This window comes from Syngnathus typhle, linkage group LG10, assembly GCF_033458585.1.
Source record: "Syngnathus typhle isolate RoL2023-S1 ecotype Sweden linkage group LG10, RoL_Styp_1.0, whole genome shotgun sequence".
Taxonomy (NCBI): domain Eukaryota; kingdom Metazoa; phylum Chordata; class Actinopteri; order Syngnathiformes; family Syngnathidae; genus Syngnathus; species Syngnathus typhle.
In genome coordinates this window covers 2,636,276-2,661,140 of record NC_083747.1, presented here as the reverse complement: position 1 = coordinate 2,661,140, position 24,865 = coordinate 2,636,276, and the positions used below count along the sequence as shown (strand labels likewise).

General features: G+C 44.0%; 6 protein-coding genes across 9 annotated transcripts; 4 read left to right on the top strand and 2 right to left on the bottom strand.

Annotated features, from left to right (window-relative positions):
• Positions 1–153: 153 nt before the first annotated feature.
• Positions 154–3,254, bottom strand: LOC133161598 (C-type lectin domain family 1 member A-like). 2 transcript variants are annotated; one of them, XM_061290204.1, is made up of 9 exons: positions 3,025–3,254; positions 2,862–2,939; positions 2,590–2,667; positions 2,424–2,504; positions 2,242–2,349; positions 1,787–1,981; positions 1,373–1,542; positions 1,083–1,204; positions 154–814 (listed from the first exon to the last, which is right to left on the bottom strand). In XM_061290204.1, exons 2-9 carry the CDS (start codon positions 2,905–2,907, stop codon positions 658–660), a joined length of 957 nt encoding a protein of 318 aa, XP_061146188.1. In that variant the 5' UTR covers positions 2,908–2,939; positions 3,025–3,254; the 3' UTR covers positions 154–657. The 2 variants fall into 2 exon arrangements, with proteins under 2 accessions (XP_061146188.1, XP_061146187.1); XM_061290203.1 differs by having other exon boundaries at positions 2,862–3,253.
• Positions 3,255–3,469: 215 nt separating this feature from the next.
• tspan13a (tetraspanin 13a) lies at positions 3,470–5,559 on the top strand. Its single transcript, XM_061290207.1, has 6 exons — positions 3,470–3,639; positions 4,196–4,363; positions 4,495–4,575; positions 4,642–4,755; positions 4,826–4,945; positions 5,053–5,559. The coding sequence occupies exons 1-6, from the start codon at positions 3,577–3,579 to the stop codon at positions 5,125–5,127; spliced, it is 621 nt and encodes a 206-aa protein (XP_061146191.1). The 5' UTR covers positions 3,470–3,576; the 3' UTR covers positions 5,128–5,559.
• A 574-nt stretch (positions 5,560–6,133) lies between these two features.
• On the bottom strand, positions 6,134–14,123 carry bag6 (BCL2 associated athanogene 6). 2 transcript variants are annotated; one of them, XM_061290196.1, is made up of 24 exons: positions 13,965–14,123; positions 13,260–13,347; positions 13,057–13,174; positions 12,749–12,972; positions 12,591–12,662; positions 12,383–12,505; positions 12,091–12,290; positions 11,881–12,013; positions 11,583–11,783; positions 11,018–11,246; positions 10,769–10,816; positions 10,342–10,694; positions 9,660–10,262; positions 9,244–9,508; positions 8,964–9,133; positions 8,792–8,845; positions 8,591–8,699; positions 8,394–8,518; positions 8,145–8,291; positions 7,858–7,914; positions 7,521–7,730; positions 7,177–7,284; positions 6,926–7,072; positions 6,134–6,797 (listed from the first exon to the last, which is right to left on the bottom strand). In XM_061290196.1, exons 2-24 carry the CDS (start codon positions 13,338–13,340, stop codon positions 6,702–6,704), a joined length of 3,873 nt encoding a protein of 1,290 aa, XP_061146180.1. In that variant the 5' UTR covers positions 13,341–13,347; positions 13,965–14,123; the 3' UTR covers positions 6,134–6,701. The 2 variants fall into 2 exon arrangements, with proteins under 2 accessions (XP_061146180.1, XP_061146181.1); XM_061290197.1 differs by having other exon boundaries at positions 11,156–11,246.
• Positions 14,124–14,256: 133 nt separating this feature from the next.
• On the top strand, positions 14,257–15,505 carry glrx3 (glutaredoxin 3). Its single transcript, XM_061290202.1, has one exon. The coding sequence runs from the start codon at positions 14,298–14,300 to the stop codon at positions 15,267–15,269; it is 972 nt and encodes a 323-aa protein (XP_061146186.1). The 5' UTR covers positions 14,257–14,297; the 3' UTR covers positions 15,270–15,505.
• Positions 15,506–16,071: 566 nt separating this feature from the next.
• On the top strand, positions 16,072–18,361 carry lta (lymphotoxin alpha (TNF superfamily, member 1)). Of its 2 annotated transcripts, XM_061290205.1 has the most exons (4): positions 16,072–16,542; positions 16,636–16,811; positions 16,894–16,959; positions 17,560–18,361. In XM_061290205.1, exons 1-4 carry the CDS (start codon positions 16,220–16,222, stop codon positions 17,910–17,912), a joined length of 918 nt encoding a protein of 305 aa, XP_061146189.1. In that variant the 5' UTR covers positions 16,072–16,219; the 3' UTR covers positions 17,913–18,361. The 2 variants fall into 2 exon arrangements, with proteins under 2 accessions (XP_061146189.1, XP_061146190.1); XM_061290206.1 differs by lacking the exon at positions 16,072–16,542 and having other exon boundaries at positions 16,555–16,811.
• Positions 18,362–21,906: 3,545 nt separating this feature from the next.
• Positions 21,907–23,913, top strand: tnfb (tumor necrosis factor b (TNF superfamily, member 2)). The gene is made up of 3 exons (XM_061290133.1): positions 21,907–22,247; positions 22,326–22,437; positions 23,041–23,913. The coding sequence occupies exons 1-3, from the start codon at positions 22,044–22,046 to the stop codon at positions 23,520–23,522; spliced, it is 798 nt and encodes a 265-aa protein (XP_061146117.1). The 5' UTR covers positions 21,907–22,043; the 3' UTR covers positions 23,523–23,913.
• Positions 23,914–24,865: the final 952 nt, after the last annotated feature.

Here is a 24,865-nt window from a genome sequence, read left to right as displayed (position 1 = left end):
CGACTTCTCGGAAAGTATTATACGAAACAAGGTTAAAATAGAGGAAGTCGGAGATTTGCGTTGGAGAATCTGTTGATAAACACAACATGCTGTCATTTTTTTAATCCTCACATTAGGATTTGGATTTTCTATTAAAATGTAAATCTAGCAATCCTGTGTTTTGTTTTTGTTTATTTTTTGTCCCTGCCTATGATGACACTGAATGCTATTGGGACACACACATGCGGATTATTTTCCATTGTTGCACAACACATGGTTGCTAAATACTTTTACTTCACACCACCGGCCAGAAAAATAGTAGTGTAACTCACACTGGGCTGATTTCATAATAAATATTTAAACTCCTTTGTCAGTTTTTTTAGTTATGAATTGACGATCTGTCCATTAAACCATAGTGTGATTACCGTGGATGTTAACTGGCTGTAGGCCTTACGCTGCATTCAAGGAACGTAGGAAGATGGAATTTTCCCATTTCCGAGTAAGAAAAGTGCCGCCACTTTGGACTGGAAAGTCCGAGTTGTATAGTCAAGGGCGGGAAAAAGGACCCTACAAGCTTTCTACTTAGCTCAGAATCAAACCAGCAACCAACTCAATTTGTACTCTAACGCTTCCACAAAAGACACGGATTATATTTTGTGTGTGCAAGGGAGTGATGTGTTAGTGTGGATCTGGCCAGGTGATGGAATGGGTTTGGCAGATGTATCTGTTCTTCATGTCACATTTGGCTTTGCTCCAGTTGTCCCGCGATTTTGGCAGCGACTTTGTCGTCAGAGCACAGTTGTTTTTTAAGTTGTCGTTTTCTTTTCTCCAGAATCTAAACACCACACAAAATGGACTCCGTGAGACATCAATGCAGGTGTAGGTGACCTCTGTTGCTTTGCATCTGGCAAATATTGAATCCATTGATTTGGTTTATTGGTATAATGAGACTGCTGAGTTTGATTTTGCTCGAGAGCCAGCGAGCTAACGACTCAGATTTAGTTGAACAGCTTTCTCATTCTGTAATTATCTCCAGCTATCGACTTGGCCAATTTTATTCTGCCTTATGTTTTTCCGTGTGTTATTGGTGTTTGTTTACTCACGGCAAAGTGAGGTTGCGTCCATCATTCCAGTTCCACTTGTCAGAGATGAAGTTCTTGCTCAGCCCTATCCAGTATCCGTGCTTGGCATCGTTGTAGTAATACGTATGATTCGTGACAAAATCCTGGAACAAGCAAGAAAATAACAGATATTAATCACGATTTAAATCATTAACTCTTGAGCACAAATTATAAATATATAGTCGTAGATTTGAACAGAAATAAATGTAAGGCGTCCCACAGGGATGTATACTAGATCCCCTACCATTTAAAATGATATACGGAAGGATCACCTGTTCTTCTTGGCTTTCAATGAGCAGCAGGCGTGCGTTCATCAGCCTGCAATCGTCAACACTTCCCTCCCAGGTCTTCCAGCGGGAGGAGTAAATGTCGTGCCGAAACAGGTAACACTTGGAGCCAAAATGCAGCCAGCCGTTCACACACGGCTTGCACAGGCTTAAAACTACAAAACACAAATACAACATCTACAATTATCATTTCAAATAAAAAAACATCCACAAAGTCATTTTTGTTTTTAAATCCAAGACATAATGAAAAAAAAAAAAAAAAAAAAAAAAACCCTGATAAAAGACTGAGTTTCATTTGAAAAATTAATTGATCAGTGTTGTGGTATTAAGGTATGTTAGCTTGTTAGCATGAATCATAGCATAGCATCACCATGGAAACCTGCTTGTGAGCGTGCTGACCTTTTTGCGGGCAGTAGTCGATGACAGGAAAATTGTCAAACTCGACGACCTGGCCCAAGGTCCGGTTGAGCTGGTCCCGTTCCCTGCTCAGGTTTTGGGCTCGTTCGCTCATCTGCTCCAGCTCGGCCCGCACGTACTCGTTCTGAGCCGTCAGGTTGATGTTCTGCCAATGCTGCTCGGCCAGGATGCCGTTCACTGAAGGAGGAAAAGTACTCAATACTTTTTTTCTTTTTTTTAACTGTTCATTAAACATGAAAAAAAGAAAAGTGACTGATTATTTGGTTGTTTGTGTTAGTGTAGAATCTAACACAAAATAAGGAGGGACATATTTGTTTTATATATATTTTCAATTTCAGGCACAGAAAGAGATTCACGTGACCCAACAATTTAGAGATTTAGGAGATTAAAAAATAAGCAATAAAATGAATCAGTCATGCTTTTATTTTTTTACTTACTGTGCAAGGTGAGGGCAATGACGACAGACATGAGGATGACGCAAAGGACACTCAGAACGTAAGCCGCCAAAGTGGCAGGCGTCTGGAGTGATATTTTAGACAGGTTTTCTAGAAGGAAAGCAAATAAATCTTTTCATTGACCAAGTTAAAAAAATAAATAAATGAACAGAATAAAGACAAACCTTGTAAGATGTGAGGCACGCTGCACGGTAACTCCTTTGACCGCACATCATCGTAGATCTCCTCCTCATCGCCGCACTTCTCTGGACGCAACAAAGTCACTTTAGTAAGTTTTGAAACCGAGTCCAAGTGTGCGAAAGGCATCATTAAAGAAGGTTTCCGAAAAACCTTCGGCATGGCGTTGAGGGGGCCATCGCTCCAGCTCGTTTCTTATGTCTTCATAGATAACAGTGTCATTTGGCGAGCCTGGAAAAAGAAGCACATTTTCAATATCATATGTTGTCTTTGCCAAATAGTGAACCCACCCAGTGGATGAATGAATAGAAAATGTGATAAAATGGACAAAAGTGGCTTTTATATATTGTACATAGAAAACCACATTTGTTGTTATGAATGTACTTTCAATATCCTTAAACATCAAAATGTGTGAAATGACTTACTGTGAGAGGTGAACTTGACTGTCACATAATTGAGTTCTTCTGCCATGACTCAATGGGGGAATAAAAATAACACTAATCCTGCAAAAACGTTGACCTCATCTCAACTAGCAAAGTGTTAAGAGCTTTGAGGCAAACATGAAACTCAAGTGTGAGTAAGACTTACAAGTTCTTCTTTTGCGATGGGATTTGGTGTCGTGGTTTTGGTGGGGTGGGGTTATCTCCGACACGTGCTGGTCTTCTAATCAAATCGATTAATAGGGATCAATACTATCACATTAACTAGACAACAAATAGATAAGTCTGCTTCCATTCCGTTTATATTCTGTACAGTCCCAATCGAGTGATTCGAGATCAAGTTGGCTCGCATCCCGTCAGCTGTTTATTTTGTCCACCAGATGTCGCTACATCGCAAAGATTTCATCGTCTAAACTCAAAATGACGTCATAGAGAGCCAAACATTTCCAAATAGTTTTATTGATGCTGAAAATTAATTAAAGCTATCACGATTTCGTTTCGCAAGGATGGAATTGAACGCCCACGCCCAAATAAAAACAATAGAAAAATAATTCGTCGCTGACGTCAACGAGGAAGTGTGCCTACGTCACATGACAAACACCTGTACACGATTACAGGAATGAAATAAACAAAGCTGGGTGTCCAATGCGAGAGTTGATATTGGAGAATTGAGTTAGTCGGAAATTGTTGAGTGGCAGAGATGGTTTGCGGAGGATTTGTTTGCACGAAAAATTCCCTTTGCGCACTCAATGTACTATACGTGGTAAGTACTGGGCTTCGATTATTATTATTTTATTGCGTAATGACTGCGATCGTCTTTGCACTAAACTCTTAAATGAGGGCTGTTCTTCCCATTTTATATGGAGTCTTCATAGACTAAGTTTACATAAAAAATTTGGAATTGTACATTTCCAAAGGTATCTTATTTCCTCTTTTTTGTTTGGGTGGAGAAATTCAAAATACGATTAACCTTTCCTTATTTAATTTCTAATGGAGATTGTCGAACATTGTTGCATTGACCAAAACAAGGGGCTTTCAGTAGTGTTGTATTTCTATTTGAAAAGGCTCAAAACAAATGTCTGACAGTTTAAATTTAATTCTACGATGCAATTTTTTTAATATGAACAGAGAGCATTTAAGATCTATGTTGCGGGGCTTTAACAGAACACAAAAGATAAAGCAACACAGACAATTAAGCATGTATATTTATCCTCTATGAAGAATGACTCATTAGTGCTGTACCGATGAGATGCAAAGAGCTGAGATGTTATTTTGCCTTTTTTTTTTTAATCTAAAAATGAATTATTTTGTTACCTCAGTTGGTGAGCCTGCTGCTAGTGGGCGTAGCAGCTTGGGGCAAATGGTTCGGCCTGGTGTCCAGCATCCAGGTGGTGGCGGGTGTGATCGGCGTCGGCATCTTCCTGTTCCTGGTGGCCTTTGTGGGCCTGTGCGGCGCCTTGCGGCACCACCAGGTGCTGCTCTTCTTCGTATCCTTGTGCGATGTCCAGCTGAGCTGACAAAAGTACTCATATTCTGGATTTAAAACTTATTTTGATGTTTTTTTGAGGCCACTTTTGATATACTTCCATCAGTCCATGGTGCTTCCTTAACATAACAGTACATGATCGTCCTATCCCTGGTGTTTGTGCTGCAGCTGTCTGTGTCATGTGCTTGTCTGGCCCTCAACGAAAACCAACGGGTAAGGTTTTCGCTCCAGTCGCTCCACATTGTGACGGACTTGACTGACTTCCCGATGCCCTGACAGAATCATCTACTGGAGGTGGGCTGGAATAAGTCCGAGGCGACGCAGATGGATGTGGAGAAAACGCTTAACTGTTGCGGCTTCTACCACGTGGACTACAACAGAACCTGCGCTGCGGTAAAAGAAAAAACGTAGCCAAACTTGACAATAGAGGCTCTTCTAATACAATTTTTTTTTGTTTTTAAAGAGCTGTTTTAACCAGCAACCACCAGTGACGTGCGCTACATGCGCTGATATCATCGAGAAGTACGCCGGGGAGGTTCTGCGCTTTGTGGGTGGTATCGGACTATTCTTCAGCTTCACAGAGGTCAATAAGAATGTTTATCATTTTCTTTTAATCATGATGGCTAAAACATCTATTTTATTCTTGTTAAATTCTGAAACACACTTTACAATGTTGTCTTTCCACGACAGATGCTTGGCGTTTGGCTGGCCCGTCGCTACAGAAACATAAAAGACCCTCGATCAAATCCTGGAGCCTTTCTGTAGATTTTTTTTTAGAATAAACATATTGCACTGCTCCACATATCAATTTACTTGCCTTTTGGATTTGAGATTTGCTGTATGGCTTTCCTGTTTACAGTGGTTAAAGACTGCCACGTTTAAAGTAGCCATGCTAGCTGCTAGTTCCTTCTGTCTGAGCTCGGGACGCTAAAGGATCTTTGTTATCTCAAGATGCTTGACTGTCAATATGTCACAACACTGAATTTGCTTGGTATTATATGCCATGGAAGGAAACATTTATTACTATGCTAGCAGGGTAGCAGGCTATACTGCGCTGTCACAACACTAAGGCACATTTGATGACAACCTTCAATTTGGTTTTCAATATTTCATGGGTTAGAGTGCATGAAAGTATATTTACTTATTTCAACATTGTCATTCCTAAGGCGTGTTCAGCAATAAAGATTTATGTCGGTCCTTGTGTGTTTATTTTTACATCCGCATACAAACACTGTACAGCGTTTTAAACCGCATTGGTTGTCACGTTGGAAGGGATTAAGTTCAATTTTAGATTCGAGGTTGTATGAATTTCACCATACCTTGATATTACGTGTGAACCAACGACAATGTCACACTGAGTGCCGTGTCGACGTGTACGCATGGGCGCGAGTCATCTGTTGATCAAACCGGTCTTGCCGTCTGGCTGGTGAGAAAAGAGGATAAGCGCTCACCTCACTCAACAGGATGATGAGCAGGAAGTTGAGCAGGTGGTTTAACCCGTTTTGTACTTTGACCTGCAAGTGTGAAAATCTTATTGAATGTCAAACATTTTTCCCTGGAGTATTGTTAGTCTTAATTTTAAAATATGTGATTTTGAAAAAATGACTCTGTTCTAAAGTAAATTATCTTTAACCTTCAAACTATCATCTTCAACATGGATTTTTTTTCTTTTCAACGGTGCCCTGTTGATTACTACAGTAATAAAAAGAACCAATTTAAAGCCACTAAGATTTACTCAAATGTTTCCCTAAAATCAATAGTGTGACAATACTTTCAATTTTTATCAAACCCAGGTTTTATTAAGCATTACTGTACATTCATGTACGAAAACCTATTTTCATACCGTCCATGAAGGTTGACACAAAAGCACTGGCGTGCGCATAACTGGAATAGTGCAGCGCCTCCTGGTGGTCGAATGCATCACATTTGACACAAGCAATGTCATTGTTTTTTTTGCCTTTACTCTTAATAGTGTGATTTGGTTAAAATCAAGGTTTTACTGTACATTGGTGTGGGAAACAAGAGTCTTGAAAGATGGCTGAGAGGTTGACGGCTCAACTTAGGAAATGGGTCCAAAAAAAAAAAAAAAACTGGAGCAGGAACGCACAAAAACTAGAAGCGCCTAAATCGGCCTCAGTCGAATCAAATCAGGACATTGAGAACAGTTGGGAGCAAACGACACGCAAAGCATTAATAAATAGGCACTATTAGCATTCTGTGATTACCACTGGGCTGAGTGAAAAGGAGGAGGAAAGGGAAGAAGGGAGCAAGGATGCAAGGAAGGAAGAGAGAGCATAAAGCGTTGTGCGAGCGGGTCGGCGATGACGACGGCAAGCGTACTACGAGTCGGACAAGAAGGCTCTGTGCGCGTCAGGGAACTGCTGAGCGCTGAAGTCGGCGTCATCCCGCACTCGCTTTTTGATGTCTGCTTTCACCTGTGCGGCAATACCAAGACAAACAAGCGGGATTTTAACAGGGGTCCGCTGTAGTAGCCATTTTGATGACAACTCGCGAATGAAAGAGTTGAAGTGAAATTGTCGTGTGTGTGCGGCGCGGCATTCACCTGCTCCGAGTAAGCTTCACTCAGATCGGGTGAGTCCATCTCTTCCTGCAAACGCTCGCTGGACGTGATGGGCTTCACGCCGGCTGTTCTGGCCGCCTGGCTCACAGCGTCCGACAGCGAAACCAAACTCCCGCTGCCCAGTCCCGTCTGAGAGAAAACAAATGAAACAAAAAAAAAAAATTAAAAAATTGCAGTGAGGAAGGAGGTGAATTTACAGTGCGCAAATTCACTACAGATGTATCGTTGCTCACCTTCCGGCGTTTGGCCGGCATACCGTGCAGGTAGGCGTCGGACAGCGGAGGTTGGGCTTTCATCTTCCTCTGTGTCATCATGTCACAACGGATGATGGGCACCCACTCCTGCAAAGACCCGAAACCCGAATCATCACCTCGCAGGGGAATCAATGCATTTGTTTAGATTGGGGCTTGTCAACAAACCACCCATTTTCTGAAGCTAACCTGAATGTTTAGTTGGACAAGCATGGCTCTGATTAGACAGAGATGCGGTTTGTAAAAAGACGCACCAGCCCTCATTTAATATAAAAAAATCATTCTTAACAATCGATTCAGGTTGCAATGAAAGAAAGAGTTCTCACAGGAGGAACGGTGGCAACCCAGGCTTCCGACTCTCCGGCAGAGACCTCGCTGGTACCGTCGGCCCCCGCCGCTGCCTTGTCGCCGCCCAGCGGCGCAGCCCCGCCCGTGGTGCCCAGATCGGCGGGCGGCGCTCTAGTCTCCCGTGACGACGAACCTAACATGGCCTCCTCTGCTGTGGTGGCGGCGGCCGGTGAGAGGGTCTCACTCATCTTCAGTGAGGAGGGGAGAAGAAAAAGAAAAAAAAAAAAAAAGAGGCAGAAAAAACCTCAAGCGTCGGTTTAAGTATCAGACCTAAGTAATGAATTAAAAAGGAGGAGAAAAAGACCGACGGTTTACCGTTGCACTTTGCGTCTGTTCTGGTTCCTGCGTGTCGGTCGCGGCGGACTGATCCCTCTGTGAAAAGAAAAATGTCATACATTATTTAGGAGCATTTAAGATGGCCAACGTAACAGGATATAACAGACTTCCTCGACATACGGCATTTGACCTGCGGATGACTTAACTTCTTTTCTAGATATTTAAAATCCATTCATTGGCTTCTTGATGACTTGTACCAATCAGTCAAAGAGAGAGAATGAAAATGCGGCGCCCAAGGGGATACGTGAAATGAGCCGAGAGCTCACCGAAGCATTTCCCTGTGTGTAAACGATGTAATTCTGGATCTGCTCCGTGGTGACGGGAAGGTGCTCCAGAACGTACTGCAGCCTCATGGTCATCATGCTGGTCATCCAGTTGAGCAGGCTCGGGCTGACGTCGCTTGACATTCTCCGCTGGAAGTACACACAAAGTGACGAGGCAAGTTACGCATCACTAAGTTAGTTCGAAAATGAAAGATAGGGCGCAAGTGGAAGCAATGACAATGGTCTACGTACAATGCGGTGGTTGATGACGGCGGTCAGAGCGCGTTGGTCTCCTCTCAGGCAGTGCAGGTTGAGTGCAAGGCACTCAAACAGAGCCTGGTTGCACAGCTGAAGCAGACGAAGCCCGAAAGAATCATCTGTGATCGAATCATACAAATAGAGTCAAATGCTACGACAGACACGAGTGGCTGAGCACAACATTCACACACCGGTGCAGCGAAGAATGTGTGTGGCGACGTGTGTCAGCTGCTGTCTAAAGAAGGACATGTTGGTCTGGGTGACGTCGACGCCTTCCAACACGGTGACTGAGGATTCCCTCTGTGTGTGAGCATAGGGAAAAAAAATAAAGCATGACCACAAGAAAGCATAGTAAGGACAGCTTAGTGCAAAAAACCAAGAACTATACTTACAAAGCTCTCAGTAATGTCTTCCTCCAGTTCTTGCACAATGGCGTCAGCAGCGGCCTGTTAAAAAAAAAAAAAAAAAAAAAAAAGAAGGTCACTGCTGATTATGTCTTATTTTGTTGGAATTCAATTCAAATATATGGGAATTTAACGCAAATGGAATTTGAGCGGTACTGACGGCGATGTTTGCATCCGTGGGCTCTTGGTTGTTGAGGAAGTTCTGGCGGAAGAACTGAGCCAGCTGGGTTTGGATGCGGCCCAGCGGCTGGTGATGGCCATGCAGCAGCATGACCAGGTCCGCCATGGTGAACGTCTGGCAAACCAACATCAGCAGCTCGCCGAAGAAGCCTGACCGCAAAAGACACAGAACGAGGGAACCGTGATATTGCGCTTTGTCAATGACACGAGGGTGAAAAAGATTCATTTGAAATATTCAAATGAAAAATGGTGTCACTAACCAGATGGTTCCTCTGGGCTGATGAAGATGTTGGTGCTCTGCGAGAGCCTCTGCATGAATTGAGCGATGCTCTCCGTGTCATTCTGCCCCTGGCCGAGTGAGCCCATCATGCTGGTCAGGACACCGCGGACGATGCCGATAAACGGTTCCGGGTTGAGGGGGTCAGGCGCCGCAGCTGAGTTGGCCGTTGGATTGGAGCCTGTGTTGGCGGCGCCGTTGCCGCTGGTCGGGGGTGGAGGAGGTGGCGGTGGCTGGGAGAAGATGGGCTGCACGGGGTGGAAGAGAGATTGGACACCCAAAGGAGGTTCAAGTCAGTCTCACACTGACATGTGGCAAAAATACTGAGACTTGCAGATGAGTACAGATACAGACCTACAAACAACATGGGAAAACATTCAAGAAGAAAAGCACACAAACCTGCTGCATCAAGTCGGCCACCCCCCTCATGACGTGGGGAATGCTGGAGGTGGTGACCGTGATGGAGGGTGACCCCACCTGACCGGTTGCGCCGAAAAGCGAGCCGAGCATTTGACCGAGGTCCGGTTGCATCTCAGGCGGCTGCTGGGCCTGATCGCCACCGTTGCCCTCTGACTGATTTGGCGGGCTGGCGGTGTTGCCGTCGCCGTTGGAGACGGACGAGGTGGAGGACGTTTGGGAGGAGGATGTTGACGTGGTGGAAGAGGAGGTGGGAGCCATTTGACTCGCTGTGAAAATAAGAAAACAGAGATGTCTGCCATTAAAGGGAAGAAACACTTCTGGTGTGTGCGGTTCGGCCCCTCTTTGGTGTTTTAGTACTTTTAGCAAAACCAGCACCGGGTTCATTTTGACAAAACCAAAAGTGTGCTGTAATTCTTCAAGAGATGTCAGAGAACTGTTCCAGGTTTGTAAAAAAATAAATAAAACAATCATTTGATGTTTCCATAAATGAAAGCAATGCATAAACTTGCCCATTTGTCCCGGCATCAGAATTTGATCAATCATTGCACTGATCATCTGGTTGGCAGCGGCAGCGTTGTAAACCTGGAAACGAGCCAATCAGTCATAAGAGCAAATAGGAGTGGAACTGGCAAACACAACTAGAGCCTATAATGTTTCCTACCGGCCCTGGCTGCTGGCCCGGCATAGCCGCCCTAACATTTATGGTAGTCCCTCGGGTGCCGAACGCCGGCAGAGGGATATTGGGAGCAAAGGAGGGTCGGGTGAAGACCACTCGAGCCTGGGGTTGGGGGCCGGCGTGAGGGGGAGGCGGCGGCGCAGTGGGCGTAGTAGTCGGGGTGTTGGGACCCGTGGTTGTGGCAGAGGAGTTGGCCGTCGAGCTGTAGCCGGGAGGGGTGGGCTGCGGCGGTACTGGCTGGCCAGTGGCGGCGGCGGTGGCGGCGCTGGTCGCCACCGCCGTGGCGTACTGTGTAATCTGTTGCATGAGATTACGCATGAAGTCTGGAGGAAGACCAGCTAAAGGAAACCGAAAAGAGTATTAGCCAGTGTGAAAAGGGTACCTGAACTAGGGAAATGTGTTTTTTTTTTACCTGGCTGTCCTGGCATCTGATGACCAGCAGTCTGGTTTGGCCCGGTGCCTACACACACACACACACACACACACACAACATGCGCAAATGTCACAAAATAGACCCATTTTTTTCACAAGAAGAACAAACACTGGTATGACCACTATGTCTATCCTGGGGGGGGAAGTCACATTTAACCAATAAAATGCCGCAATGGCAGCCATGCCATGTCAGAAACATTCCATCCGTGACAGGCACGGGACAACACACCGTCCGTGTTCATCTGCATCATGACCACCGGGCCTGCCTGGTGGCTGATCCTGATGACGCGGGGGCCAGGCTGGCCCTGTCCCTGTCCGGCCTGCTGATTGGACGGGGAAGTCTGTGGGGTAGAGGTCTGTCCCTGACCTGCCTGCTCCGACTGGCCGGCCGGCGGGGCGGTAGGAGCTTGTCCCTCGGTGGCGTTGGCTGCGGCGGCCATGGTGGCGCCCAGGTTCATCTGTCAGAGGGAGATGTGTTCAGTTTAAAAACTATGCCAAACATACAATCAATGACGCGACACCTAATTGTGCCCCTTAAAGGGAAAATCTCACTGACTGCAGTTTCGATTTTCCACCAAGAGAGGGTGCTCATAGTCTGTAAATAGGTTGAGTACAACATTGCCGGCAACCGGGACCAAAAATGTGTGTCAAACGTATATTTTTGATTTGGGAGAACCCCCCCAGCCCTATGGTATGTAGTACAGATACCTAAGAAAGTATTGGGAAAAAATTAAATAAAAAGCTACCTAAAAAGTACTTGGTTACATGCCTTCAGTGTCCACTTTCAAACTTACTTGCACGGGAATGTGGTGGTGCACGGTGCCGGGCATCGTAACAGGAACCGTGTAATGGGAGATGGGTCGCACCACGTGAAGGTGGCGTGGCACGGGGCTGAGGAGATTCAGCCGCAGGTCACTCAGGGCCACCAGGGCATTGCCCAAGAGACGCAGACACTCCCATGTGAGGACCAGCGTCTGCTGGTCGTCCTCTCTTTCCTGCGAGCATTAAAAAAAAAAGTTTGGGGAAAAAAAAATGACATCACGAGCAGAATCATATTCTCATATTTTCTACATGACAAGAAAGAAGTCCTACTGTGTTGTTGTTGTATTCTGCAGAGGTGGCCGTCTCCAAGATGGTGTGAGCCCTCTGGATGAAGGGCTGCAGCCTCTCCTCCACCCGCCGCAGTTCCGACAACATCTCGGCCAGCTCGGCTGGGCTGGGGTGTCTAGTCGAAGAAAAACGATCATTACTTGTCATTAGGAGCTAATTGTAAGCGACAACACGAGTGTGAGGTTGACTCACTGCGGTCCAGGTTGAGGCGTCGGCCCCTCAGACGGCACAGAGGAGGCGGAGGGTGGCTGTGTCACCGGTGGAGGGAGGAAGTCCATTGGCTGAGCAGAAGGAGTCGGGGTGGAGGTGGGGAACGAAGACGAGGGAGGAGGCGGGGCAGCAGAGGACGGAGTCTCTCTTTGGGTATGGGCGGACGGGTCAGCTGTCCGGCCCTGACATAAATGCAATTTACTCAATTCAAGGGAACTTGAATACCGTACTTGGCAAAAAGCCTGAATTAGACTCGAGGGAGGGGGGGTCTCACCTCCATTCTTTCGATGAGGTCATTGATGTCCCTCAGCATGTTCTCAGCGAGCACCAACCTCAGCCGAGGTTCGCTCTGCACCGGCTGATCCATGTCAATGTGCACATTCACCGAGCCGTTGTTCTGAAAGGGAGAAGGCGGAGGAAATGACTCCAGCGTCTAGATTACTAAACCGCCACAAAGCTTCTTGACCAACCGGTTGGATTACCCCAGTGCTAGTTGTCACTCTGGCGTTCCTCGCATTGTCCCCCATGCCGGACACCATCTGCTGAACTGACATCTAAACAAGGGAGGGAAAACAAAAATCAACGCTGGAAACTGGAAAGACAATAAATCGTGAAAACTACCAAGGTCCACAGGTCGTACTTGTATTTGTTGAGGGTCCATGATGTTGACGGGGAGGTTGAAGGTTCCCAGCATGACGTAACTGTTGGCGTTGCGGTCATGTGGAGGAGGAGCCTGAGGCCCATCCTGCGACGATGATGAGCCGCCGACACCGCTCTCGGCTGAACCGCCGCCAGACCCCGAGCCAGGTTGGGAAGGTGGAGGGGGAGCGCGCTCCACCAAGTGAATCACCTTGCCAGCCACATCTAAGACACAGGAAATGTTGGAGAGGCAAAATATCTAATGGTTTTCATCGGGTAGCGTCGCATTTTGTTGTGTGGATTACTCACTGTAGTCTGCCAAGGTCCTTTCCTCCTGCAAGACTCGACCTTGGTAGATGAGCCTCTGTTTGTCAATGGGAATCCCCACAGAAGACGCAATGTGCTCTTTAAACTCTTTCACAGTTAGCTACAGGAAGTGGAGGGGGAAATACCACAAATCAGATGCCTATTCTGAAATTGAAAGCCCATTGTGGAGTTACTTTCTCATTTACCTGAGCACCAACAGTGTAGGTTCTGCTCTGAGAGTCTAATGTTTTGACGGTCACTTCTATGTCTGCACTTTGTTCCTCCATGGTGTTCCTGGAAAATACAAAAAGGTTAAAAAGCCAAAACGACAGAATCCTATTCAATATTCACATTCATATGTAATGGCTGCCCAGCAAACCTTTGGTGTCACCTAAAGGTTCTACTATGCAGAAATATTAGCTAGAGGGATGGATTGATAGAAATATAGATTATAATTTTAAAAATGATCACAACAGCAATATTGAGACCTAATCTGGCAGATTTTTTTTTTCCTAATAAATCTAATGATAGGCTTAAACACGTTGCTTCTCGAAAGGCTGCCACTTTCATCAGCGCTGTTGTTTTGACCTGTATGTACTAGATTGACGGTCAGGAATCATCTAGCTAGCCGAGTAGGAAACTCCGGACTGCAAACTGATATTACTCAAATATTATAATAAAAATAATATTACAATAAAAACACTCGTTCAATTGTGTATACTTGAACGAAAAAAACACGAGTAACCTCTTCCTCAGCTTACTAGCGACCGCTCCTGTGTGGCGAAGTTAGCAACGAAGCTAACAAGAGCCGAGCCCTGACCTAACGTTAAGCAACAACAAAGTATTTCTTATTTTCCTTATTTAAACTATTATCGCAATGGCTATCACTTACATAAAAAACATCGTATTACCTTAATGGCGACTCTGGTCGTATCACTTATCTGTCGTACACTTCTGTTTCTTATCACCAAATTCCAAACGCTTTCCGGCTAGCGTCTCGAGCTAGCTAGCACTTATACCGGGGTAATGGAAGTGACGTAATGAAGACAGAAACGTCCTCGCAGTAACGACTCACATTTCAATTAAATTTAAATAAATACATTATTGGTGGAGACGCTGCAAATGACGGGATGGAAATGTCACAGTTCCTCTATTTTAATTAATTTATATAATTAATTTTAACAAGCGGTCGATGTCACAGTTGCGTCACCTTACAGAATACCGGAAGCGGTGCTAGCAGCAACATGGCGAACTTGGTGGAGGCGAAAACTCAAGCGGAGTTTGAGTCTATCCTGGTCAAAGACGGCTCTCGATTCGCGGTGGTTCACTTCCAAGCGTCATGGGCTCCCCAGTGCGGCCAGATGAACGAAGTGTTGACCGAGCTGGCCAAGCAACATGCTAAAGCCACATTCGTCAAGCTAGAGGCTGAAGCGGTGCCGGAGGTGTCGGAGAAGTACGCCATCGCATCCGTCCCCACGTTTGTCCTCTTTAAGGGCGGCGTGCAAGTGGACCGGTTGGACGGGGCCCACGCTCCGGAGCTCACAAAGAAGGTCCAGCGCCTGGTTGCGAGCGGGGCCTCGGAGCCCGAACGAGGCCCGGCTGACCTGAACGAGCGGTTGAAGAAGCTGATCAACGCGGCGCCTTGCATGCTCTTCATGAAGGGCACCGCTCAGGAGCCCCGTTGCGGCTTCAGCCGGCAGATGGTGGCCCTCCTCAACGAGAGAAGCATCAAGTTCAGCACCTTCGACATCCTCTCCGACGAAGAAGTGCGCCAGGGTCTGAAAACCTACTCCAACTGGCCAACCTACCCGCAGTTGTATGTCAAAGGCGATCTGGTGGGCGGCCTGGACATCGCCAAGGAGCTGGCCGAGTCGGGCGAGCTGGAGAGCGTCTGCCCAAAGGCTGTCACCCTTGAGGATCGACTCAAGGAGGCCATCAACCGGAGCCCGGTGATGTTGTTCATGAAGGGCAGCAAGGAGGCGGCGCGTTGCGGCTTCAGCCGGCAGATCCTGGAGATCCTGAATGGCGCCGGAGCGGACTACGACACGTTCAACATCCTGGATGACGAAGAAGTCCGCCAGGGGCTCAAGACTTACTCCAACTGGCCCACCTACCCACAGTTGTACGTGAAGGGCGACCTCGTCGGAGGTCTGGACATTGTCAAGGAGCTTCAGGAGAGTGGCGAGCTGCTGACCGTTCTCAAGGGGGACTCGTAAGACACGGGCGTCAAACTCGAGGATCACAGTCAGCCTGCTAGAACAAACCACAAACATCTTCCTCATGTTTGTTAGTAAAATCTGTACCGAAATTGCCAATGAATTATCTTCAGTTTAAAAAATGTTGAGATATTGCCATCTTAAAATTTATGAATTGACCAAGGTATTTTCAACACCACATGTAAAATGATGAAATATTAAAAAAAAAGCCACAATAAAATCGATTAAAAATGCAATCTTTTCATTTTATGCCGTCAAGCTGTTCCAGCCTATCCCCCAAAAATAGAATGGAGACTTTTTAATAATAGCTATGCCAGGTCAACTTTGGGCAAAAGAATGAAAAATATCTTCATGTTAGAAGGGACAGCACCTTGTAAACAACACCGTGAATGGTGTAGGCGTCTGTTGTGTTTATTTGTCAGTGTGTGTGTGTGTGTGTGCGTGGGCTCGACACAGATGAGTAAGGAGAAAGTTGGTGACATTTACACGATCCAAAAGAAAGCTGCCAGGATGCGAGGGAATTCCCCAACGAAACAACCTTAAAGTGAAACGATACGTTTGACTCATCTCTCGGGGTGAGAGAAACTTGCCCGCATGAGATGCTTTGGAAAAGGATGCAATTACATATGTTACAGTGGAGGAACCTCACAAAATCATCCATCCATCCATCCATCCATCCCTCCCTCATTAAAAAAATCTTACAACATTGTAAAATTGGTTTCCAACTGATCGCAAATTACAGGGGACTCGGATAGGAGCCCTGAGGAACCCCCGCAAGCTGCTCCTGGAGTTGAAAGTATTTTTATTTTTTTTTGCTATTATCGCTATTTTATTCAGTCTTCCAGTGAAAGCAGAAAGACTCGAAGGTTTCGATGGTAAAATAACAGGGTGACCTATAAACATGGGAATTTCACACCGCCCACATCGATAAAGACGTGGCACACGAGTAAATGTTTTTAGATCAGGAAAAGACTTTCGATCGCACCGCAACACTTTTTCTTTCTTTAACATTTTTCATGTTTAAAAAAAAAAACTTTAATCCAATTCACTTTTGTTTTACTCAACAACACTGGCATCCGAATAGGATTACGTTTCTCAGTTTCAGCAAAAACGATACGACGCATTTGGTATCGGAGCCACCTACGTGTTCACTTGCCGCATCCCCCACGCCCCCCCCCTCGCTTCCTCTCTGTTTGACCACAAAAAGAAAATGTGGTACAAAATTTCGACGAGCGACGTGTGAATTCAGACAGCGAGAGCAACAACACAGCGGGTGAGTGATGCTCTCTTTGAAAATCTCATCCTGTGTCACTACAATCGAAATGATCTTTTAATTCTCGCCTGGATTGTATTTACATGTAAACAGAATGGATTCCCGGCCGTGGTCCATGAAGAAGGTTCTGCTGCAGGTATGGCTCACTTTCCTCACCGTGGCCGTTCTGCTCGTGGGTGCGCTGCTGGGCTACTTCATCAAGCATGTGGCCTTCGTGGAACTACGAGAAGGCACAACGCTGAGCGGTGGAAATAATTTCAATCCGACACGTACGTCAACTTTCATTTATCTACGTTGGTGGGACAAAACTAATTGTCTACTAGATTAAATTGGACATATTTCTTCTTACAGGAGCTTCGTTGATGTCCGTTGGGGTGTTCCCAGGTTCCTCTCATTCATACATACAAATCATGAAACGTAAGCATCGGCAGATCTTTCAATTCTGGACTTACCGTATTTTCCGGACTATAAGGCGCACCTAAAAACCTAGAATCTTCTCAAAAGCTGACAGTGCGCCTTATAGTCCGGTGCGCCTTATATATGGACCAAATTCCTAAATTTAAGCTGTCCCAAAGCATTGTGTCATGAAATCAAGTATAAGTGGCCTGCTGAAGACTATGAATCATGAATCAAAAAGACTATGGATCATTATTTTGTGATTATAAAGTAATTTGTAGCACCTTAAGTTTAAATGAAAAAGATAAAATGGAGAATGATATGATTTGGATTCAAAATCTGACATGATGCATTAATAGTGCGCCTTATAGTCCGGTGCGCCTTATATAAGGATTAAGTTTTAAAATGGGCCATTCATTGAAGGTGCGCCTTATAGTCCGGAAAATACGGTACTTTTTTGTTTGTTTATGAATGTGGCATTGGAAAGCAATCCTGATGTAACATTCACAAATACCTGCATGATGTTTAGGGGATTCGCAAAGGATCCCTGAGGAACGCCACAAAAAAAGATTTGATGGAGTTTTTACATTTGTAGTTCTCACAAAGTTCTTTTCCCCGCAGCTACTAAAGGACAACCTTGGGAGTCGAGCTCACCCACGTGCGACCGATGCTCCCTAGAACTTCGGGATGACTCCATCCAGTTTGGGAGGGATGGCGTCTACTTCCTGTACGCCCAGGTGACCTTCACTGAACAGTCCGGAAGCGGAGAGCAACGTGTGATTGTGACAAAAAACGCCACGTCTGGCAAAAGCATCAGGAAGCTGGTTGAGGGCTCCTACCCGGCGGGCACGTCCCACGGCTCCGTGTGGGTGGCCAAGATGGTGCGCCTCCGGGAGGGGGACAGCGTCAGCGTTAATATCAGTGGAGACTTTCGAACCGACGACACTTTTTGGGGCGCCTTTCAGATCCATTAGCGGAGGCGGGGGACTCGAGACGTTTGACCTAACTCGAGCGAAGATCAACAGATTATATCGTGAATCTCATCTCGTCAATTACGAGCGAGGAAAAATAGCAAGTTTGAGCACATCGTACCTCACTTTGTTTTGTTGGTTGGGTTCAGTAGGTGAATCCAAACTGCAATATTTGGACTGGCCACTCGGTAGCGCTGTTTCTTCCTCGCCTTTAACAAACACTTTCACTTTGTGTGACGTCGCTCACTACAAGTGACATCATAATAAACACACACACATAGCATACCTTAATTAATACACACCCGTGTTAAGTCATTTTAATTATTCTATGAATAGACTAGATCAGTTTTATATTCCAGAAATATGTTGTCTAAGTAAAATATGTTGTGAATCAGAAATGAATGTTACTGCTAATTTGCCGGGAAAACTGAATATCATATATTGTCATGTTTTATATATAAAAAAAAAAAAAAAATCTCAATGTTATTGGTCACATTGTAAGTCGTTTATTGATTTATTTTAATGTTTAATGTTAATGCTTATTGTTATATTGGCTTTATTGGGGATTTTTTTCAAGGTAAAGATTGTATTTACTATTTTTAATGTGGTTAATTTTTTTTAGTTTTCTATATAAAACTGCAAAGCATTTATGGATTTTTTATACATTATACATTGAGAGATACTAATTATAACGTCAGTTGTAGGCAAAATACCAATCATTTATTGATTTATGAATTTTCAATTGATAATTTTGTATGCTGATTTTAAAAAGTGCAACCCAAACAATTCATTTGAATTTATTCCAGTGTATAAGAATAAATAAAATCCAAGAATAGAATTGTTTTTTTTACGCACACAAAAGGGAAACCAGCTGGCTAGGTGCCTGGTCACTCAACCATACATAATATCATTTCTTACAATTAAATATGTTTAATAAATATATTCTTTAACAATTCATATATTTATATACAATAAAAATATTAGACAGACAAGTAATACATTTTTGCAATGACTTAATTTGCTCAACAATTTATCTTCAGCTAACAACTTTGAATAATAATTATGACTATATTTTTTATTGCTACAGTCAATCCCCACTAAATCGTTGCTCGTCCTTTTTCACCCCTGCTATAGCGTGACATTTTAGATTCCGATTTCTGTGTGTTTGAATAAATTCAAATAAATTCAAACAAAGCGTGATGACCCATTTTGAAATCCCATAGGTAGCCGTGCATCGTGTTAAGAAACCGGGGTTCACTGAATTCATCATTTGCTTTACTTCCTCAACTGTGACGACAACTGTTCATTCCCAAATTGCTCACGTCATAAATGTTTGCCAGGTAGCCTGAAATGATTGCGAAACTTTCCCCGAGATCTTGTCGTAACAAAGCATGGCTGTCATCAGCTTCCCCAGGTGGCCGTCAAAACTTCCTGGTTTATTTCCTTCCAGCCAATAGGCTGAAAAAGAGGCGTGACGACATCAACACACTTTTACACAACACTCAATGCCCTGCAGTCATCCATTACGATCGTGTTTCACAAATGAAATACTACATTTTGATGCAATTCCATTGACTACGTTGGAAGAAAAAAAAAAAAAGAAAAAAAAGAGTTCATTTGATTGTTTATTTTTCAGTATTTATATTCTATGTTGATGCTACTCAACTCAATTAATTCCTGAAAAACTAATTAACCCGCCCAATTGCTGTAAAATGGGGGCAAGACTTTCTTTTTTTTTTTTTAAATAAAATATACCATATTCTTAACCCTGAGCTAACTGAGAGACAGGCATCTGTTAGAAAAACAGAGTTCCCAATATTGTCAAACCTCCAAACCCGTCGAATTGATTAATTGGCCGAAATGAATGTAACCGCAACAACTGATTTCAAATTCGGATGAAAACTTGTCGCTGGCCCAAAAAAAGTCATTGGCTGCTTCCAACTCAAAAGATCTGGAGATGGGAATTCAAACCGGTTCTTTTTGAAAAGCGCTTGTCAATCATTTGATTCCCTGGAACGAAGATGTTTTCTCATACGAAGCGGTTTGGTTAACCGGAATTCCACTTCCTTTGCAAATAATTGATGATACCACACGCAAAGAGTCTATTTTGGTTCGAACATGGCTCAACCGTGCGAGGTCATTGTCTACTCTTTTATATCCTTTTTGATTTATGGGCTATTACGTTGCTACGCTAACGTAGCATCAGTTGCTTTATATTTATGAGCCTTGGTGGCACTTTCTGCCACTTTTAGACTAGATTCATTTCGAAAATTGAGAATCTTCGGAATTTGAAGCGGAGTTGGGGAAGGCCGAATGGAAATATGCGTGACAAGGATCAGTGAGAAAGAATGTGTTAAAAAAAAGAAAGGTCACGAGGGTCCACCTGGACCTGGCTGGCGTTCATCAAAAGCCAGCTTTGTCTTGGGGGAGTTTGTCGTTACACAAGTCCCACGAGTTACGGGGAAAGTTGCCCAAATATTCCACACGCGCACAATAAATGAACAAATAGGAATGAATGAACGTGACAGGATTGATCTGCCTGGACTGGTTGGGCACGCTGGAAAAAGTTACGCAATACACAGCGTGCAAACCTGTTTGACGAAGTTGATTGTTGGCCATTTTCCACTGTTCTGCGAGGAAAACCGGGTTGGCTTTTGTCCATCTGACACCCTGGTTGTGTGGGCAAGTGTACCGATACTCAGCATTGCCTCTCTCTTTGATTAACGTCAGGTCACATAATTGATCATTTGGAAAGATTTCCGATTCCGCGAACTTCTATTTATTCCCAGGACATGATCTCATTACGTCGATGCAACATGGGCACCGTATAAAAACTGTTTATTTATAGTTTCATCCTTCCATATGCTTAATAAATAATAATACAACCAAAATAAATCTAATAAAAATATCAAATGTAATAAAAATAATAGTTATTTAAATTGTTGTATTTAGTTTGATCCTTCCATGTGCTTAATAAATGATAATACAATTAAAATAAATAATAAAATAAATATAATAATAAAAATATCAACTAGAAATAATAGTTATTCATATCCATTCAGATGGTTCATTTGGAATGCACACCAATGACGTGAATTTACTTTATGTATTCTTTGTGAAAAATCATCTTTTAGAAATGATTGTCCATTTTGTGATTTGAAAACAAATAGTGGGATCTTAAAATTACATGTTCCGGTTAAGGACTGGCTGACTCCAAAGTAAAGTGCATATAATGTGTAAAAAGTTCAATAAAACATATTCAGGTGGGCAAATAGCACAGAAAAAAAAAAATCTGAGTATGATCAATTTTGATGAATGCAATCAAATGTAACGAACAAAAATCCAAAATTCCATAAAGTGGTTGAAGGTTTCTTGCATGCCAATCAAATCAAGTGCTCAATTACAAATGGTTTCAGAGACTAGTGACGTCACAGCTTGTTATGACAAGTAGTGACACTTCTAAAAATAACTTTTGTTTCTTTTTTTAACTTGTGCTTGGCTGGTTGACAAAAGGACTATCCTTCTTTTCATCGCGTTGTGGTTTTGTTGTGAATTCCCACTGAATTTTACAATTGTTTAGTGTTATTCTAAATTCAGACCATTTTTTTTTAACCTCATTTAAGACACTATGCCGGGAAAAAAGACAAAAGGTGGTGACTTAATTATTTAGTTATTTATAGAGGGTCCTGCAAGGACAAAACCATCATAGAGAATTTGACCGACTGCTATCAAATGTGAGGAACATATCCTTGTCAGATGGGAGAAATAAGTCAAAATAAAATAAGGAAGGAAACTTGCAGAATCTCCAATCTTTTCAGCCCTTTTCTTTTTCTGATGGGCTCACGTGGCTTTCTTGGCTTCATCCCTCAAAAAAATGTTGCGAAATCTTCCAACCTCAAAATTGTGGTTTACTTGTGGAGATGTGTTTAAGTTTTTTTTTTTTCTTTTCTTCTTCCTACTACTTTTTGTCCTCGATCCAAGTGGCGGAGCTTCGCTTTCAATTGTGACATCATGGGAGTTTCCCATCCTGCACAGACAATAAAAGAACAGGCCTTCTGACAGACACTTCACTCTCACCAGCGGGACTAGAAGTGATCCCAAAAGAGCGCTCCAATCAAATCAAATCAAATCATCATGGTGGCTTTGACTTCAACACCGGCCGACGTGGAAGCGGCAGTGGGTCTCCGGGAGGAGGAGGAGAAGACGGTGGTGGTGGTGGAGAAGCGCTCGTCCTCGGCCTGGATGTGGACGCTGTCTGCTGGCCTCCTAGTGGCTGCGCTGTGTTTGGGCATGGTGCTGCTCTTCGCCTGGTACTGGCACGGACGATCGGAGGGCAAGGTATGAAGTGGCGTCTGGAGGGGAAAAAAAAAAAATGTCCCTGGAGGAATCTCTTCTAATGCTTCTTGCTTCCATTAGATGCCTTCGGTGGGCCCGACGCTGGCGCTGGTGGCCGACGAGGACAAGTTAGATCCTCACAACACGCTGAAGAAGATCAGCAGCAAAGCCAAGGCGGCCATTCATCTTGAAGGTGAGATGTCGAGAACATCCAGTGAGAGCTTGCGGGTGGACCTGATTTCTGGGATGCTGCGCAAGTTCTGATAATTCTGCATAGTTGTAGTTTGTTCAAAATTTAACACATTTTGGAGAGCGAACCAATACATTTATATTATTCATTTTAATGTTGTTTCACCCTTCTAAAAAAATTCAAAGAAACGACTAAATAAATTGCAAATTTTGAAGAAAGAAATATTGATGGAACCTTTCAATGTATAAGCCATTCTTAATTTAATTAAATGAAACATTTGAATGGAAATGATCAAAAAAAAAACATTTTTAACCAACAAAATACATTTTAATTTGCAAATATACATTTCTTTTAAAAAGTAATGAATTTTGAGGTAAGAATCATTATACACTATGAATTCATATTTTAATTCTAAGAGATTTAATTCTGAGGTGCTTAAATAAAAGAAGCATATTCTTAATTTAAAAAATTGATTTTCCAATTCATGGTGGGGTTTTTTTGTTTGTTTTTTTTAAATATTATTCATTAATAGTCATTGTGCAAGTGTGCAAACTTTGTGGTCATTGTACAAGCTTTAACAAGCTTTTGTTTGTCTGCTCTCACCAGGTATTCATGAAGAAGGCGACAGCGTAAAGGAGAAGCTACAATGGCGTAACGGCCAAGGTCAGGCCTTCGCGCAGGGCGGCCTGACCCTGCACAACAACCGGATCGTGGTGCCGCACACCGGCCTCTACTTCGTCTACAGCCAGGCGTCCTTCCGCGTCTCCTGCAGCGACAGCGGCGAAGACGGCCTGGAACACGAGACGGCGTCTCCGGGGAAGCGCCTGGCGCCCCTCAGCCACCGCGTGTGGCGCTACTCGGACTCTGTGGGCAGCAAGGCCTCGCTGATGAGCGCCGTACGCTCGGCGTGCCAGCAAAGCACGTCCGGCGAGGACGATCAGCGCCACAAGCACGGCTGGTACAACGCCTTGTACCTGGGGGCCGTCTTCCAGCTCAACAAGGACGACCGGCTGTGGACCGAGACCAACCAACTGTCCGAGCTGGAGACGGACGGCGGCAAGACCTTTTTCGGCGTCTTCGCCCTCTGACCAACTCTACGGCTGTGTTCCAGATCACTCTCGTGAACTTTGACAAAGTGATTCGCTAGCACTCGATGAATCCCTTCCGCCGTTTCTAAAAATCTTTATCTTGAGATTCGAGCATGGATAAGGACGAACGATTCCAAACGCAGTCTCTGCCTTTATTCATCGTACAACGGTGATTGAGAACTGCTTCAATCTCAATGGAGATGACCTCGAGCGGATTGCCATCTTTGTACGAACTGCAACAGTTTGCGACTCCGTTTGCGCTATTTATTTTTTTTCTATTTATTTTCTATTTAAGCCATCTGGGAACGTGGTGTTATTTATACAATGTCACGTTTGGAGTGTGGACTCTCGTGTGTCTTGTCTGGTACAAATAAAAACACAAGAGGGGGAAGTTGTCAAACTGCTTCAGCCGGCCGGGCACACACACACACACACACACACACACACACACACACACACACACACACACGGATCACAAATCCCGACATGGGGAGCAAACAGTCCCTTTGTCTGGTCAAAATTGGGAATTTCCTCTATCTTTAAGAGTGCAGTGTCAGGTGAAGGCCCACAGAAGCCTCAACCCACACTGGGGTTTCCCAACCCTCTCACCATCCTACGTGTTACCTACCACACATACCAACCACCTCTGTAAGTCAGCTGTGTGTGAACGGATGTGTGTGTCATACAAACCAGTGGTTACACAGACATTTTATACCAAGTAAAAAAAATACTCGGGCTTAGGTGTTCACAAAAAAATGAGGCACAGGAAGTAGCATACATGAGAGAGCAGGTGTCACAAAAATTCGATATGTGTAGAAATTATTGAGTGTAGAAATGTTCGAGGTGAGATTTGACATATTTCGCAGCCTTTTCAACCTTTTTGGATTTCAATATGCGGGTCAAAAACTACCCGTCAATGACACAGAACATTTCACCAGAAGGTCACATGAACTTTGAGTGGGAAAAAGGTCAGAGGACAACACGAGAAAAGAAAGTCGACCAAGTTGTTTTGAGAAAATAAAGGGCAAATAAATTGCTAAGCATCTATAAATTGAGTGTTTGTCAAAGATATTATGCAGTAAATTGGTTTGAGGGGAGATGTAATATATATTTGAGGTTATATTTTAACGGGTAAATTGAATTAAAAGTTGTTGAGATTCAGACCAAATTAAGATCCAAATCAAATGACAGCTAAAAGGGCTAATGTTAGCTAGCAGCTAGCATTATGCTTTGCTAAGCTATTCAACGAAAAACAACCAGATATTTCATACGAATATATAATAAAGACATGTGAGAAAATGTTTTTCACCAACCTTATGATGGAAATATGCTTGCGAGTCTGT